The 17,921-nt window shown below is 43.9% G+C and overlaps 1 protein-coding gene across 1 annotated transcript in view; it reads right to left on the reverse strand.

The window, feature by feature from the left end:
- Positions 1–17,921, reverse strand: part of COL21A1 (collagen type XXI alpha 1 chain) — a 1,372,657-nt gene that overhangs the window by 817,229 nt on the left and 537,507 nt on the right. The window contains exons 9-10 of the mRNA XM_069606149.1: positions 8,898–8,981; positions 3,225–3,287 (exon numbers count right to left, since the gene is read on the reverse strand). Coding sequence (XP_069462250.1) covers positions 3,225–3,287; positions 8,898–8,981 — 147 coding nt within the window. The remainder of the gene's footprint in view (positions 1–3,224; positions 3,288–8,897; positions 8,982–17,921) is intronic.

A 17,921-nucleotide genomic window follows, 5' to 3' on the forward strand; every position in this document is an offset into this window, starting at 1 on the left:
GACAGGCACCTCAATAACGAGTGCCAACAAAATAACGGCATCAACGCCAGTGCCAGAGAGCCAAGGCCGGTATGTCCAGCAAGAATCAGGCACCTCAAAGACGGGTGCCAACAACTCCCTAGGCTTCCTCACAGAGATGACAGGGAAAGCACTGGCAAACACCACCGCAGCGCAGTACAGTAAGTGCTAACAAACAGTATTTAAAGCCACAGGCGTAAACCATGTAGAGTTAATAACGATTAAAGACATAGAAATATTTCTAAAATGGGTGCATGACCAGGGCTTTAAGAGAGATTGGGCAAAAAGACACCTAGTTGCAATCTCATATTTCTCAAAAATATGGGGTGATTCAGACCCCACCCTAAGCGCTCTAATTTCTTACGCATTGAAAGGTTGGGGTAGAACAGAGGGCCCCCAGGTGGACACCTGCCACCCCCTGGATTTCAACAAACTGGTACAAATCGCAAACCAGCTGGAAGCCATATGCTGGCATCCATAAGAGATCTTATTGTTCAAAACAGCTTTTTTCCTGGCATACTTCGGGGCTTTCTTTGTGGGAGAGCTCATTGCCTCCAGCACCAAGGCCAACAACGGTCTGGGCATCATGGAGGTCAGGGTCAGACAGGAGAGTGTCAGCATAGAAATCCAACAATCTAAACTGGGGCCAAAAGAACTGTCAACATTTGTTGTATTGACGAGGCATTAAACTGCCCGGTATGTATCACCAACCTCTATTACACACAAAGACTCAAGGTTGGGGGGAGGTTTTTAATCCACAAAGACACCTTGCCACTAAGCCGCAACTAATTCAAAGGGGTGCTGATGAAAGCAATCAGCATTGCAGGGTGGGACCACAAAGGTTTTGGCACCCACTCTTTCAGAATAGGTGCCGCCACTTCAGCATGGCAAGGAGGTTTAGCCCCTCAACAAATAAAAAACAAAGGGGGTTGGAAGTCAGATTGTTACAAAAGATACATCAGACTACAGCTAATATAGCCAGCCACCCTCACTTTTCTTTCTCCCCCCTTCATACAGAAACACCAGGCGAAGGGAGGACCACTCTCCAATCAGCATGGATAGTCGCCCACTCTTTTATCTTCAGGACGGGCCGATGGGCAGAGGAGACCAAAGAAAGCCCACCTTTCAGAAACACCATTTCCTCATGGTGGGGATACAGAGGCCTACGATGGGTAGAAATCCACGAAACATTAGCAGAGCTGGTCGCATACAGAGACCCGCCAGAATTTCTAGTCATACATCTAGGGGGCAATGACCTGGTGTCCATTGGAAGGAGAAATGTATTTGAGGACATGTGCTCCTCCCTGGCAGGCATTTCACACAATTGGAAAGGAACGGAAATATACTTCTCGGCCATCCTACCCAGAAAGAAATGGCAAGGGGCCAACTGCTACAAATCTGTAGACATTTATAGAAGAAAACTCAACAGGGGGCTAGAAAAATGTTGTACATCAAGAGGACTGGGCTTCATTAAGCACCCAGCCATTAAACTGGGTGGCCCGGACCTTTTCCACAAAGACGGCACCCATCTATCAAACCAGGGCATGGAACATTTCTTTTGAGAAATTACAGCAACTGTAGCCTCCAGGTGTTGCCAATAGGAGATACTTTCGAGGGAACGTGGTCAGCTGCCAACCTGCCCACGTGTGGTGGCACGGGCCAGAGGGGGGTAACCTCAAGACCCGGTGCCCAAAAGTATGTTACTATCATGATATGTGATTATTGTTATCTCCATAACCATATCTGTACAATAAAAACCTACGGCCTTTTATTGCCAACACTTGACAAACAATGTGTGAGCCAATTTATTCTGGGTGAGGGTACGGGGTCGGCAAAAAGTATGCATGCATATGGGTTCAGCAATTATGGGCAATGCTGCAGGGCCGCCCAAAGCGAGGCAGGGTAACTGCTGTTACCATCAGCAGGCCTGGAGAGGGGCAGCCCAACCTCCCCCTCTTCCTGCTCCTCTCCTTACCCCAAGCCGGAGAGACACGCAGTCTGCACAACACAATACTGAGGAAGGGTGAGGTGTAAGCAATCACCTCACCCTTCCTTCATGCAGCAAGTTGCTAAGCACCTAAGGAAGCCAACAGGCAGGCAGGGATCAGGTTCAAAGACCTGCCTCCCCAGGGGGCCAGATCGTCGGCTATCTGGCCGGGGGCTGGAACATAACAGCCCCCACTACTATACATATCAAAGTTCCAGGGCTCCCCTGGGTCTTATAAATACAGAGCGGCATGCTCAGAGAAAACACAAACAGTTTGTGGACTCTGAACGGGGACCCAAACACACAGGAGGTGCACTGATATTTAGTGCCTTCCAAACCTTTGCTTCTTTACCACAAAACGCTCCCATCCTACAAATAAGGGAGAAGAGCAAAGGAAAAGAAGTACAAGGCACTTTACAGTGCCCATAACAAGTCATGGGACATGAGAAGGCGGGCACGGGCCAGAGGGGGGTAACCACAAGACCCAGTGCCCAAAAGTATGTTACTATCATGATATGTTATTATTGTTATCTCAATAACCATATCTGTACAATAAAAACCTACTTCCTTTTATTGCCAACACTTGACAAACAATGTGTGACCCAATTTATTCTGGTCGAGGGTACGGGGTCGGCAAAAAGTATGCCTGTATATGGGTTCAGCAGTTATAATGTTTCCACCATGTATTAGATGATGGTAAAAATGGAGCATTGAGGTAAACAACATAGGTGTTTTACGCAGCATTTAAGTGCATAATCTAGCTCTGTTTGCCACATGTGGTAAACCACATGACGTAAACACTGCATACTGGTCTGACCGGAAATGCTGCCTCGTGCTCCGTTTTCACCACACTTGCAATAAGGGCGAGTGAGTTTGGGTAACATGAGGCTCCACAAATATAAACGTCAACACTGCTCCACAACATATTTCCATCACTAACAAATTGTAAGCTTTTTTAGAGACCAGATGATCGTAACAAACAGTCACACAGAACATTCACTAGTTTGTATCCTGGCTTCTGAAAAAAAATATATATATTTAAAACATTTAGAACCTCATCCGATCTGCTTACCGTGAGGGTGAATTACACTGGCAAAAGAGACAGAAGGCAGAACGTCTTTCTCGTTTTGGAAAATAAATATGAAAATATTCAAAATGTGTTACAGACTACTTCCTGCACCGTTACCAATACAATTTACCAATATGTGTTAATACTCACAGGCCTGCCGTCCGGGCCCGGCTGTCCAGGGTGTCCAGGATTCCCCGGCTGTCCCGGCTCGCCCTGGAAAAGGCAATGTACAGTATGAGACTATAAGGAAAAGAACAACGAAACCTGTTTGCAATTTTCATAAAACAATCGTGACCCTTCCTTAGGCATCAGACCAGTATTGAGAACATCAGTGAAGCAATTGCAATACAGTGCATGCACCCCACCCTAAAGAACACTGAGCTCGTGCTGGCTCAAATAAATTACAGCTATCAAAAACAGCCCCTAACAAATAAATGAAACCATTTTGTTGGAAGCCCTTTGTCTGCTAATAACATGCCTATGTGCTTTTTCCTTTCTGAAATTAGGCACATCCGAGGCTGTTTAGCATTAGACAGTTTTATTACTAGACACAACTGCTGAATCAAAAAAGGGATTCTCTTAGACGTATTTGCTATTTGCTACTCATGAAACCCTAACAAGTAGCATTGCATTGCAGTACACTGAAGCCGCGCACTGCAGTACACTGAAACCGGGCATTGCAGTGCACTTTAGCTGGGCATTGCGGTACACTGCAGTACACTGCAGGGGACACTGCAGTACACTGCAGCCGGACATTGCCGTACACTGCAGCCCGGCACTGCAGTACACTGCACCTGGGCACTGCAGTACACTGAAACCGGGCATTGCAGTACACTTCAGCTGGGCATTGCGGTACACTGCAGTACACTGCAGGGGACACTGCAGTACACTACAGACAGACATTGCCAGACACTGCAGCTGGGCATTGTAGTACACTGCAGCCGGGCATTGCAGTACACTGCAGCCGGACATTGCCGTACACTGCAGCTGGGCATTGCAGTACACTGCAGCCGGGCACTGCAGTACACTGCAGCCGGGCACTGCTGGTGAAAAGCTGCAATATCATAGTCAGACGCTACACCTGAATGAGATATGTGTTTGAAAATTGCACGGTTTTAATTTTACTGTAACATTATAACTATAACAACTGCTAACTTAAAACAGGATGAACATACAAAGCATGAATTCCTGATTAAACCTCACATTTATCTAACATACAACTTTCACCGACTGCATAGTGCCCAGATAGAGCCTGCAAGTTAGCTGGACCCTCCGGATCTTCTGATTAGTGACTTATAATTGGATCAGGGTCTCCAACACTTGCTTAGTAAAGTCTGTAAAATAAGATTGTCTTCGTGCTACTCAGAGGACAGGAGATGGGGGTGAAATCCTTGCTTCCTAGAAAATCTAAGACTTTGTAAAAGTAGGCCGAGCACTAGCTTGCTGAGAGCATTATAATGGGCAAAAGAGCCCACAACACGTTCTGGGTTTTCAACCTCATAACCAGCAGCTGCAACCTGGAAACATCATGTGTGCGGTCGCCCAGTCCTTGCATCTGCAGTTTGGTGGGAGGCTATTTGCATACCCTTTCACTATGCAGCTCTGGAGAGTGCCTAGTCACATATTCAGGACATAAGAAGGTTTCTCAAGAGCTTGGGGATAAGCTATATGCAACCCCAGCAATGACTTTGCCAAATCTGCAATCCAGATATCCAACCTTGAAGACAAGAGATTATCATCTATTATTGATCGTTGTGTGAAATGCCAATGTGGATTTGAGGAGATAGGTATAGCCTCTGTAAGGTTACGTGGCGTTATCTGGGAACCCAACTCCACCTACCAGCTATTTCCATTCTTTAAAGGCAAGATGGAAATATATTCAAATGCAGCCAAAACAAGATGATTCTGGACAATAGCACTGGTTTTTCACAAGTTGTAATTAATGGGGTAATGTTTAAGACTTGTGAAAGTCAAGGACGCTGGGTCTTAATGAGAAGGACCACCTCTGCGCAATCTTAGATTCTGAATGTTTTGTGGACCGAGAAACACTTTTTGAAGTATAAGCATAAGTACACTGATCCAAAAAAACAGATTTTAATATCCTACATTAGTTAACCAATGCTGGCCTTGAAAAAGGGCAACCAGCACGAAACACGGGTCGGCCATTTGTTACGCAAATGAACATTATGCAAAAGAATGTTTGCAATCAATCACAAATAAAGAAGAAAACATGTATTTAGACAAAGTCTTACTGATATATTATTTCATGTATCAAGCGAGATCAGTGCAAGCATGCTTAAAATAGTCAAAAAGAGTATTGTAGGCTAAATATGAGATCGAAGAGATTTGCCCCTACATTCTGGAGGAAGAAGAGAATCTATGGTTTGGTTTTGCGGCACGCCCAGCATGGTTAGGATACTGTATCCGCAAATAGCTTTTTCTGTATGAGACGGAAGATGCTACATTTGCAGAGAAAACTCACCAGGGCCCCTTAAACACACTTGCCCCAAACCCATTATATGGTCTAATTAGCGCACAACATGCCTTGCTTGCTTGCCTTTTCTTGAAGTAGCCAAGAATACAGTGCTCCCAAAATGTAGTGTGAAACAATGATAGGCTCGCACCATCTTTACTGCCGAACCAAACACCTGTTGACATGTAGGATTTTTTAAAGCCAACCTTACCAAACTGTAGGGCCTATTTGTCATCTTCTGCAACATCTAGAATCAGCGGTAGTAAGCAGATGGGGTTCAAGTAGCAATTGGCCACATGGTAGGATCTCTCAGTCTCCCATTGGTGCAGCCGGTGGAAGCTTCAATCTAGTACTCATAGTACCTGCAGCCCTACACTCCACCTCTCCACACCGCCAACAGCTCCCATCAGTGTCTCGCTCAGCACCTCCGCAACTCTACACATCTGTGCATCCACACATACCGCAAGCCAAACCATCCTCACAGAAGCTTCTGCAGCAATCCCAGGCAGCATGGCATTTAAAATGAAGAGCTAGACGGATCTCCTTGTCTGTTGGAAGAAGGAACTAGTGCATTTCATCGGAAATTCAAGGCAGCGGGAAGCCTTTGGAGCAGGAAACCCCACCAACTGGAGGTGTTACAAAAGATATTCCTTAAATGCACAGGTGAACATTCAATGACATGGCTTTGCACAAGCAGCATTTGATTCCCAGCATAGAGGTTTGTGCATCAAACAACAAAGTGAGTAGCTATGCAGACACACCAATTTCGTGTATTCCGGCACCAACACTCATGGATCTTCCGGACTCCTGAGTGCTCCCGGTGTTAAGTTTAAGTCTCCTCATTAGTAGCTACAAACTGCTTCACCTCCCTTCAAAATCTTTTCCCTTGCAACTTATTCAATTGAATCATTTCTAGTGATAATTCTGTCTCCAATACACTCCCTCCATATATGCATTGTTCACAATTGTTCCTCTAAGTAAAGGCCAATCTGTACCTGTCTCTACCTGCCATTTTGCACTGAAATGCATCGTGCGCAGCCCTGTCTCCACCAGGATGTTGGTTAGAGATTTTCACCACTGCCATGTAGGGGCTGGTGGTAGCTCCCTTCCAATCCGATGTTAAGGAGAATCGCTCATTCTTTCCCGCACGGCCATGGACACTACCTGAGCTCAGGGGGAAAATAATGAAGAAAGCTGACATTCTCCCCTCTAGGTTCCATGACCACCATTCTGAGGTGGGTGGAAGGATTGGAGGGGAGATGTTGTGCTTTCCAGCAAAACAAGTCTGGCCATGGGAGAAACATGTGCACCAGTGGCACCGCAAGCTTTTCTTAAAAGACTGCCACTTTTCTCATTTTCAAAAGTGTCCTGAAGCTTTCAGCAAATTGGAAAGATGGTGCTGCAGTGTGCGGATTGCTTTTTTTAGTAAGGGAAACAAGTTCAGCGGAGGTTAAGGACACGTGTGCGCCGTGTTTTGACATGCAAAAGCATGGCTCTCCCAGGAGAATCCCCTTGCAGTCCCAGCCTTGCATTCCTGAGGGTTACCAGGGCTAATGTCAGGCCGTAAATCGAGCACATGCAAAAGCAGAGGCTTTCATATACTTGCACCAAATTCTTTCTTTCTTAGAATATGGTGTGTTTAAGAAAAGTGTTCTTACTTCATGGAAGAGTCCATGGAAGAACACTTTTCAATTATTACTTGTACCTCAGCATCTGGGCCTTAATGTCTTTGGAATCGTAGATGCCTGGAAGTGCAGTTAGAGAAGTGATGCCCTGCTAGCCCTGTGCTTGCAGTGTACTGGCAGAAGCCCTGCCTATTGGTGCAAGTAAACCACCTGCCCAAGTGTTTAAGTCAGGTAGATTACTGTCTCTGGGCCATCATTGGCAGCTAAACCCAGAATCAGCAATGATTCCCACCGGGTCTCAAAATCCAGGCCATCAGGCCACATTTCAAAGCTTAGTCCATTATCTAGAGGGGCAGGCTTGTTCATTCTGGAAAGAGGTTCCCCTTTGAGAACTGCTAATGTTCTGCTAGGAGGTATGTGCGCCTCACAAATAAAGGTGCTTTAGATTGCACAGTCTCCCTTCATAATTAAGGCATTTCCAAAACTGTAGCACCAATTTTCTAATTTACTGCAAGCTTTCGAAAATTGGAAGTCTTTTAAGAAATGCTGCACACACGCCCCACATAATGCTAGATTTTAGCAGCATTTGCTGCTGAAAAGCATGTCAGCTCACCTCCATCCACCCACCTCAGAATGATGCTGCTGGAAACTGGAGTGGAGAATGTTGGTTTTCCACATTACTTTTCTCACAAGCTTAGAATCAAGCCTTAAACTCTCAGTAAATTAGAACAGGGATGCGGCAGTCTGGGAGGTGCCTTAATTATGAAGGGAAAACGTGTGCTTTTGATTTTAATGGCACCCCACAGGTGCTGTATTGTAACTGCTTTTTTGACATGCAAAACAAGGGTTTGGCAGAGAGCATGCCCTTGTAATGCCTGTCTTGCAGTACTGATGGCCGCAAGGGCCGTTGTTAGGCCATATATCAGCTGCATTCCAAAGGCGTAGCTTTCATGACAGTTCCTCACATTCTTTCTTTTTCTGAATATGGTGCTTTAAAGCAAAGTGTTGCTCCTCCTTGGAAGAACACATTTCTGTGTTATTGTGAACCTCTGAATCAGGCCCTCAGCGTGCATTTAGCACATGCTGAAAGGCAGGCAGATTCCATTGGGATGTCTGTCTCTCCACTGGCATTGAAATACTTATGGAGACAGAGTCATGAGGGGGTTACAGATGAATGTTCTGTTCTACACGGGTTTCTGTTTTACAATGGTGCAGATGTGACAACACCCAGGGATGGCTCTCGGGAAAATGAGTGTTAGATTGTTTACTCTTCTTCGGGACAAATGATTACATTGTTGTGTAAAGCTTTCCTCCTGTTAATATGCTGACACTACAAAAAATAACATCTTGGGAGGCTGTGTGAGGGAACTCAACTCTTTAATGCATGTTTCCTGTTGTCTATCTCGTAGAACAGTAGGAGACCCACAGCAAGATTCTGAACACACATCTTGTCAATTAGAGAAATGTAAAGGCTTTAATATGTTTGACTTTTACATTTTGCAAATCGTAAACACACACACCACACATTTTCAGAGCACTGATTGAGCTACACATGTTAGTGATGTTGCTCATGTTTAATTCTAAAGGTGTGGAAAATCAATGATTCAGACAAACAAAGGTTCATGTATCTTGTCTAGTGACTATAGAAGGCCCTGCTGCGTAGTACACAACATTTGTAAATTTAACAATTAAGATCACTCTTCAGCAAAAAGGAAGGTCACTTACTTTAGGTCCAGATGGCCCTTGCTCCCCAGGAGGACATGTGCAAGGTGCAGATGTGGTTGCAACATCACTTGGACCATTCAGGCACTGCCATGAAACAGACGAATGACAAAATGAAATATAGACTAAGGCATTTCTCTCATCCTAACTTGATTGACATTGTTTTTGTCAATATTTGTGATAAATCACCATTCAAATCATAATTTTACTGAGTGATCATATTTTTAATGAAACAATATTTATTGTTCCCGTATTTTACTGTCCTTCTGGGAATGCAACACTGAAAATGACACATACGTAACAAAATTAATTAAACAAAATGTCATCTAGCTGCTTCGACTGTGAATACCCGCACTGAAGAAAAATCTATTTGTGGATACATGTTTATTGTATGTAGAAAAACATAATAGATAATGAACATATTAACAGCCAACTCATCGATGCTTAAACATGAACGCAGAGGACTAGTGTCAGACTGTTATTGGGAGCAGAGCAGAGTGAAGCTATGGATGGCTATGTCTCATAATACCATCTCACATCAAACCCAAAGTATAATTACTTATGACTATAAAAATCTAAAAAGACTTGAAGGAAAAATAACAGAAAGTAAATATTGATATTGCCACTAACACTGAATTCATAAAAGCATTGCAACGTACACTTTGTAAATGGCTATGAGTAAAAGGCACTTGCGATTTCTTTTTTTTTTTTTACAGGTTATTACAAACTTTTAACGATGATTCAATGGTTTCACAAATTATAATCCTACTGCAGTCGTCTAACTGTTCAGTCTGGTTCCAGTTTCATCAAAGTCTCATTTAAGAATTTAACTGCACCAGTCTTCAGGGGGATATTCTCTCCCCTTAGTAATAGGTTCAACCAATCTTAAGCGTCTAGCGTCACCATGTTTTCTAAAAAAAGATTTCAAGTGGGTTGCTCTTTGTGCTGTCAAAGCGCTACAATACAAGAAGATGTGTTGCAAGTTTTCAAAACAGCCCCTAGCTTTACAAAATCTACACGTAGTGTCTTTCACTAGGCTAGGTGACCAGGTGCAAAGTATTTCTTTGGTTTTGTGTAGGTTCAGTCTTATCCTCATAAGCTGATCTCAAAATGTCACCTAAAAGCTGAGACTCTTTTGATAGATGATAAAAAAGCTGGTATTTGTTTGCCTCTGTGTTTGTAAAAATCCATTCTGCCTCCCGCATCTTTCTTTTTACTTTAGTTGGGTTTCAGAAGAAAAGCTTCTGTTAGAGAAACCAAGTTGTTCAAAGTTGTTTCACAATCTGCTTTCCATTCAGCAATTAGTTTCTCCTTTTCCTTAAGAATTTCTGATTTTATCAACCCTAAAATAGGTGCAGGGTTCTCCTGTACTTATTTCCCAAAACGAGATAACGACTTCCACTCAAATTGTGCTGTTAGTGAAACCAGGCCCAATTTCCTCCTCACGATCTGGATTGGGATTGATTTAAGAAGGCGTAGAACCTTTTTCCAGAAGGCCCATTCCAGTGTCTCTTATGAAAGAGTAACAGCGCTTCTGGCACCACTTTTAGAATGTCAAAGTCCAACAGATGTACCATAGAATATCGACAGAACTTTCTTTTTATGATTGTCACTTGATTGGACAGCATTTTGACTTTCTTTCTTAAGGCAGTAACGTTGTGTGCCTCAACGAAGCTTCTACTGATTTGAACTCCCAAGTATTTGTATGATGATACCTGCTTGAATGCTGATGGTTCCAAATGCCACGTGAATGATTAGTTCTCCCTTCCTCTTGATGTATCAAGTGTTAAGATCTTTAATTTTTGTGAGTTTATTTGAAGGTTGTTTATACTTACATACAGCTCAAGTTTAGCTAACTGTCTTGGAAGACCTATTTCCGTGTGATCTAATAAAAACTAGATCATCAGCGTACAATCGGCACCGCACATGCACCACTCCAATTTTGGGTGGAAAGGATCTTACTGACTTCATGAATGAACTTAAGTCTGATAGATACAGAGGACACCCTTGCTTGACTCCACGAGAGGTAGGGATCTCTACTGTTAGGTAGTCTTGTGAATTAAGCCTTTCTCTCAGAGTAGTACTTTAATGCAGTGCCTTCAACTGTCCAATCAGGTCAGCTGGGCATCCCCAAGATGATAATTGATACCAGAGCTGCCTTCTGTTTATGGAGTCAAATGCCTTTGTTAAGTCGACAAATGCTATGTGGATCTTTTTTTTTGTTGATCTGGCTTTCTCTTTAAAGATTGAAAGAATCAGGGTAGGGTAAGATGTTCCAAAACCCTTGATGAAACCAGTCTGAAAGGGATCACACCTCATCTGTTTAAGAGCCCAAGTGTTCAATATTCTTAGAAGGATATTTGCGTAAGGTTTACCAATTACGTCCAACAGAGCTATCAGCGATAGTTATTTGGATCATCCCGTGATCCATTCTTAAAGATTGGGTAATAATTGCTTGCTTCCACAACATTGGCAGTGAGCGACTTTCCTTGATGTTATCAAAAATCAGACAGAACATACTTCAGTGTTCTGTTTCAGGGTTGCATTAGTCAACCTGTCCAGCCGCAGGGCTCTAGATGGACTTGTTTTAATTATAAGCTCAGTAATGTTGGCTTTGTCATAAATTAGACTCCACAGGGCTGCTGAATCAATATGTTCTTCCGGGCCACGGTCGTAATCCACAAAAGGTACTTTAAAATGTCTTACCCAGGCTGCTTCTCCTACCACATTTATTTGGAGTGTTTTTTTATTGTTTTCAGTGGTCTTAATCAGTGTCCAAAATTCCCTTGAGTCTTTCCCCCTCAAGGCTATCAGTATTTGTTCTGCATCTTGTAGTAACAATCCTTTATACCAGGTCAACAAAGACTTGTACTTCTTCCTCAGCTCTTTTAGCTCTTTATCACAGTTTAGTGAGTTGAGTTTAAGGTTTCTGGTCTCTCTCCTTAGCTGAGATCATTTAACATGACCTGCTTGTCGTAGACATGATTGTGCTTTTTTGTCCAATGCCATTGCTTGGTTCTTTTGGATAAAATGCTTTAAGTATTAAGGTATACTCAACTTTTAAGGGAGAGAGACCAGAGCTATCACTAGATTTGTGATCAAGGTACAACAAGTAAAAGTGCTGAATGTATCCTTTTGTCATTTTTATGCGATTCCCTGTATTTGTCGTTTCAATCGCTGTTGAAAAGTTGGGGCGGCGATGATCTAATTCTTCAACCCAGACCATTTTATGGAGGTTATGATCACTACGTTTGGTTTGCAGGATTTCAAAGGAAACAATCTCCTTGAAGAGATCACTCGAAACAAATATATAGACAATTATTGAACTTTGTTTATTTCTTTTCCAAGTAGTGCATGGAGGAATATCTTGGGTAATTTCACCATTTAGCACATGTAGGTCTCTAGTGTCCATTAGTTTCACCTTACGCCACCCGTTCTATTCACCAGGGTTCAGTAAAATTAGGTTGTTACAAATCGGCTTCTCTTGTTGATTCAAGCAAGTCCTATGCAGATCTCTGTATGCTTCATCTAATATTTATGTGATTTCTTCCATCATTCTTTGTAGAGGAATAGATGTGAGGTACCAGTACAGGTTCATTATAGATACAAGTTTTTCATTACCATTTATTCCTTGGTTTCGTTGTCAGAGAGTCTAAGGATCATCCATTGTATAAATTGGCCCAAGTTAGCAGTACTCCCAATTTCGAAGCCAGGATCTGTTTTGATTGCAGTTCGTAGGCCCGCCAGTGGGCAACCCTTCTCTTCCCTCACTGCCGGATTAAAGCAAATAGCGAAGCCATCAAGGGTAGGTTTTGAGAGGAGCCACGTTTCTTGAAAACAAAGGATATCGAATATGGTCCAATTTATATCTCCCTCTGTTGTTAGATGAGGGAAGCCATGAGTGTTCCATGAGTGGATGTATAATAAAGAAGAGCTCCAGAGGTAACAAAATATTCGTTTTTTTTTAAATGTAATTATACCTTAAACATTAGATTGCTATCATTATGCATTTCGCCTAAACAAAATCTAGCTGACAAATGGAGATCAACAGAACAATATAATAGACTGAGTGATGAAAGGAAAGTATGAACATCAGCGCATTAGCACAGCTTATTTACCTTCTTGCTGGAATAGAAGGTCCCATTGCCTTTCCTGTGACTCTGGGTCCTAGAGCCTGTCCTTCAATAAAGCACTTCTGAATGACTCTGTAGAGCCAACAAGCATACGGTTCCAGGGGGACAAATCTGGCCTTTTTTAAAGAGGGTGCTAAAATGGCACTTATATGGTTGTATGTAAAGTATGTACATAAGCAATTGCAGCTGGCATTTTATTGAACATTGCATATGGTAAAAGACACCAAATGCAAGAGGCTGGTTGTGAACGCCAACTGAATATCTGCATGCTCGGGTCAGCGAGCTAGCCAAGGAACTGTCTAAAAAAGATGGTCTTTCATTTTTAAAAGAATTGGGAGCTGCTAAAAGGAAATGGTAGTCTGTGCTAACCCCAAACAAGTAAAGTCAATGCATGTGTTATTGTATCAATTGCCTTTTAATGTTCACATTAGGGTTGGCCGAAATTGTGAAATTCATTTCTGACAGACGGCGAAGCAAAATCTGTAGCATTTCAGAACAATCCCTCACAACCTTCAGGAAGATGCTAAAAACGAATCTCTTCAATTAGTCTGTTGCCAAATGTACTGCCTCTAATACCGTTCCTATGTAACCTTGGAAAGCTGTCATGTTCTTACCTGTACCACTGCCTATGAACTATCTGTACCATGCCATAAGTGAATATTCTGTAACAGCGCCACAATGCTCTCGGGCCGCTGGGCGCTTTATAAATCCAAATAAATAAATAAATACATCCATTTCACTCTAATCCTGTTCCGCCACCCCAGTGTATTGAAGAAAGAGGTGCAGATTTTCTCTTGCCATCTCGTAAAACGAAATGAGGTGCGCAAAGTTTCACATGCCTCTGCGCGTACCAGGCACTGGTCAAAAAGAGCGACACACAGTTTCCCCTGCCGCTGTGCGAACCTAACAAGAATGGAAAAGAGTGGCACAAAGTTTCAATTCGAAAAATAAGTTGTGCAAAGTTTCTCGTGCCACTGCGCCAACATAGCATGCCACTGCCTGAACCTACCATGAATCAAACAGAATGGTGTGCAAGGTTTCTCTTGCTGCGGCACAGACCTAGCACGGTTTGAAAAAACATGTGCAGTTTCTCATGTCACTGTGCGATCCAACCACGAATCGAACAAAAATCTGTGCAAAGTTTCTCATGTTGCTGCGTGAAATTAGCGAAGATCATGGAAAGCCATGCAAAGTTTCTCGTGGCGCTGCACAAAACTACCACAGATCAAAAAAAAAGATACAAGTACGGATTGAAAAAAGACATGCATGAAGATTCTCATGTCGCCAACCTAACACTGATCATGAAAAGACCTGCACAAAGTTTCTTGTGATGCTGCACAAACCTAGCAGGCATTGAAAAAACGCACAAAGTTTTTCGTGTAACTGCACAAAACTAACAAGGAAAAAAAAAAAGATCCTTGTGAAGTTTCTCATCGCATTACACAAAACTAACATGGGAACAAAACACATGTATTAGACTTAGCCCCAAACTGGTTACTCCCATGGAAGAGAATGTCCAAAAGCTTTTACTGGACATCAGGTGTGAAAGCCAGGGGTGCATCTTCTGGGCCTACCTGCACTGGCGTAACAGGGGCCCAGCAGCCCCTGCGGTGCGGGGGGCCCCACTTAAAAAAAATAAAAATAAATAAAAGTTTTCTAAAAAAAAAAAGTTTCTTTTGAAATTCACTCTGCATTCATAAAGAACATTTCTGTAACAGAATTCATTCCTTTATGAAGGCATAGTGACTACAAATAGAAACTTTCTTTTTGAAGTCCAAGGGCCACCCTACCCCATGACATGGAAGACCCTAGGCTGGAGGCCTCCATGTCATGGGTTACGGGGGAGCCCTATGCCTTCAAAAAGAAATAGTTTGTTTTTGAAGTCACTCAGACATCATAAAGAAATTATTTTGGTTATGGTTCGGTCCTTAACTGAAATAATTTCTTAATGAAGTTATAGTGACTTAAAAAAAGAAACAATGGGGCTCATTCTGACCATGCCGGTCTGGAAACAACAGTGCTGGTAAGTTTACCAGACTGGCATATTACAGGTCTGCCTGGTAGGGCTGCCGTGCCAGACAGGTCTGACCCTGCCAGGCACAGCAGCCACGGTAGGCAGACCCGTCACAGAAGCACCAGCACCGTTAACAACAGTGCAGGTGCTTCCGTGTCCCCATTCCCGTGGAGTCTGGGGATTAACGAAATTACTGGCACCTGATTTCCCGGTCGTCGGACTTGAAATAGCACGGTGGCACCGGGAAGTCCGCCGCTAGTAATTTTTTACGGGTCCGGCGGCAACCCGTCGGTAGCACCGGCACAGTTACCGCTGGACCCGTAATGGGCCCAATTTCTTTTTGAAGTAATAGGGCTCCCCTCAACTCCATGACATGTGTGTGTGGGAGTCTATGGTGAAAGGGTGCACACTCAAATGTATAGCTGGCTTCCTGTGTGAGTATATGGTGAAAGGGTGCACACTTAAATGTATGGATGACAGGGTGTGTATATGGTGAATGGTGTGTGTGCTTGTGTACATGGGCACAACAAAACCTTCATTTCGGGGGGGCTAACCCTTCAAATGTTGGGAGAGGTGCTAACTTCACAGGCGGTGGTGAGGGGGAAACTTATTTGTGTGGGCACATCCAAATTATTTACGCATTTTAATGAGACTATTCTAGTGCAGATTCAATGTTACAAGCAGTTAACTCTCCTATAAGTCTCCTGTTCCCTCTCTACCCTTCCAATCACTCCCCTGGCATGCAAGTACTAAACCCACATCACGATTTCAATTGCCTAAACAATGTGGCATTTGAATGCAGGTACTAACAGTGAAATGCTTTACGTTGGTAATTGCTGGGTTCTTGTTAACAGCAAAAACCAGGTGCCGTTTAAGATCTGTGTCCTGTTCGGTCGGCAACTGATCTAAAGGTTAGCCAGGTTGAGTCAATATAGCCCAAAATGTCAGGGGGGGTAGTGCTGAAGCCCAGTCAACACAATGGTGTTGCGCTACTACTTGTGTTTAATGCCTTGCTTACTCCCAGCCCTATTCTTCCTCGTCCCAGTACTTATGTATGAGGCAGTACTTGTGTGTGAGGCACTCTGCCTCATACACAAGTACTGGGAAGAGGTAGAGGTACATGGAGGTAATGCCTGATTTAGCTACCTGTAATCTTCATCACTCCTAGTCCCACTGTTCCTCATTCCCAGTATTTACCTATGAGACAAGGAGCCTGATACGTAAGCTCTGGGACAAGAAAGAGGGACGTGGAGGTAATTCTGGGCCAAGGAGCTGATTGTGGAGGTTGGGGTAGTGGGTGGGAGGGAGAGGGGATGTGAGCGGGGGGCGGGATTGTGTGATAAGTCATAATGGTTGTCCATGTCCAGGCCAAGCAGGCATGATATGTGGTATTAGTGGTTAGAGAGGCATTTTGATGCAGCCAGTCTAGTCATTCCTCAGTTTGGTATGACTTTATTTTAACTGGACATTTCTGATAAAGCAGTTCTGCTAACTTTAATTGCATGGATAGATTGGCATTTGGGTGCTGCCAGTCTAGCCATTTCTTACTGTGGCATTGTATATTTTTCTGGGCATCTGTGATCAAATGATATGATATGATACAAGTCATTTATAACGCGCCTGTACACAAGTGTACACAAGGGAGGGATGACAGAGGGAGGACAAGACAAACGATCTCACTAGGCCTTGTGTCATTGTGAGAACGAGAAGTGCAAGGGGAAAGGGAGGGGGGGAAGTGCAAGTGAGAGGGGAGGGGAAAACAGGGCAGCAATGCTCTGAGTAAGTGCAGCCAGGGCAGAGTGGCTATTGGTTGTGCAAGAACAAGGGACTACAGGGTTACAGTTACAGCCCCTAGGTTCATGGTAGGCCCGGAGGCAGTTCAAGGGTGACCAATCAAGAAAGAGCCTGGAATCAGAGGGACTCTGAGGGTAGCCAAGCAGCCAGTGGGTACAGCAGACAGGTAGGTCAGCAGGGGGGGAGAGAGAGAGAGAAAGCAGCAGAGAAGAGGAAAGTTTCCGAAACTTCAGGTTGTCCACCTCAAGTTTGAGAGGGCCAGGGAGGCCATTTCAGAGGGAGGCACCAGCAGAGGAGAGAGGTCTGCCCCCACTCTCTGCCTGGAGAAATGTCTAAGCCTTAGAGAGTTGGAGGTAGCTGAGTGAAGGACTAGAGAAAGAAGGAATTTTGGAAGACAGCATTGGATTTAGTGTGGGCCCTGGCCCAGAAAGCATTGTGGACAATGCAAAGGTTCTTGAACTTGATCCTTGCAGCCAGTGGAGAGATTTCAGGGCTGGAGAAATACAATCCCAGGGCTTGAGGCCAAGGGTAAGTCTTGCAGTCCTGTTCTGGATTAGTTGCAGATGACGGAGACTAGAGGAAGACAGATTGAGAAAGTGGCTGTTGGAGTAGTCCAGCCTAGAGACAGTGAGCTTCTGGTGGAGAGTGAGAAAGGGAAGAGTCCCTTTGAGGAGGAGCAGCTGGTAGTGGGACTTCTTGGTGATGTCTGCGATGTGAGGAGAGAAAGAGAGTGTGGCGTTGAAGATGACACCAAGGTCTTTTGCCTCGCAGGAACGCAAAGGAAGAGGGCCCAAGGCGGTCTGCTATGGTGAGAGAGGAAACGCAGAGGCAAGGGTCCCAATGAGAAGGATCTCCGTCTTACTGGCACTAAGGCAGAGATCGTTGGAGGCGCACCAATCCTGAATCGTGGATAGACAGTCAGGAATGAGCAAGAGAGGAGAGGAGGCTGAGGGGAGCCTGAAGGAAAGCTGAGTCGTCCGCATAACACTGAAAGTTAGAGGAGAAGGTAGAGATCAGGGAGGCCAAAGTGGCCAAGTAGAGGTTGAAAAACCAGCGTGAGAGGATAGAGCCCTGGGGAATACCACA

The sequence above is a fragment of the Ambystoma mexicanum genome, chromosome 4p (assembly GCF_040938575.1).
Source record: "Ambystoma mexicanum isolate Mex_15411 chromosome 4p, UKY_AmexF1_1, whole genome shotgun sequence".
Taxonomy (NCBI): Eukaryota; Metazoa; Chordata; class Amphibia; order Caudata; family Ambystomatidae; genus Ambystoma; species Ambystoma mexicanum.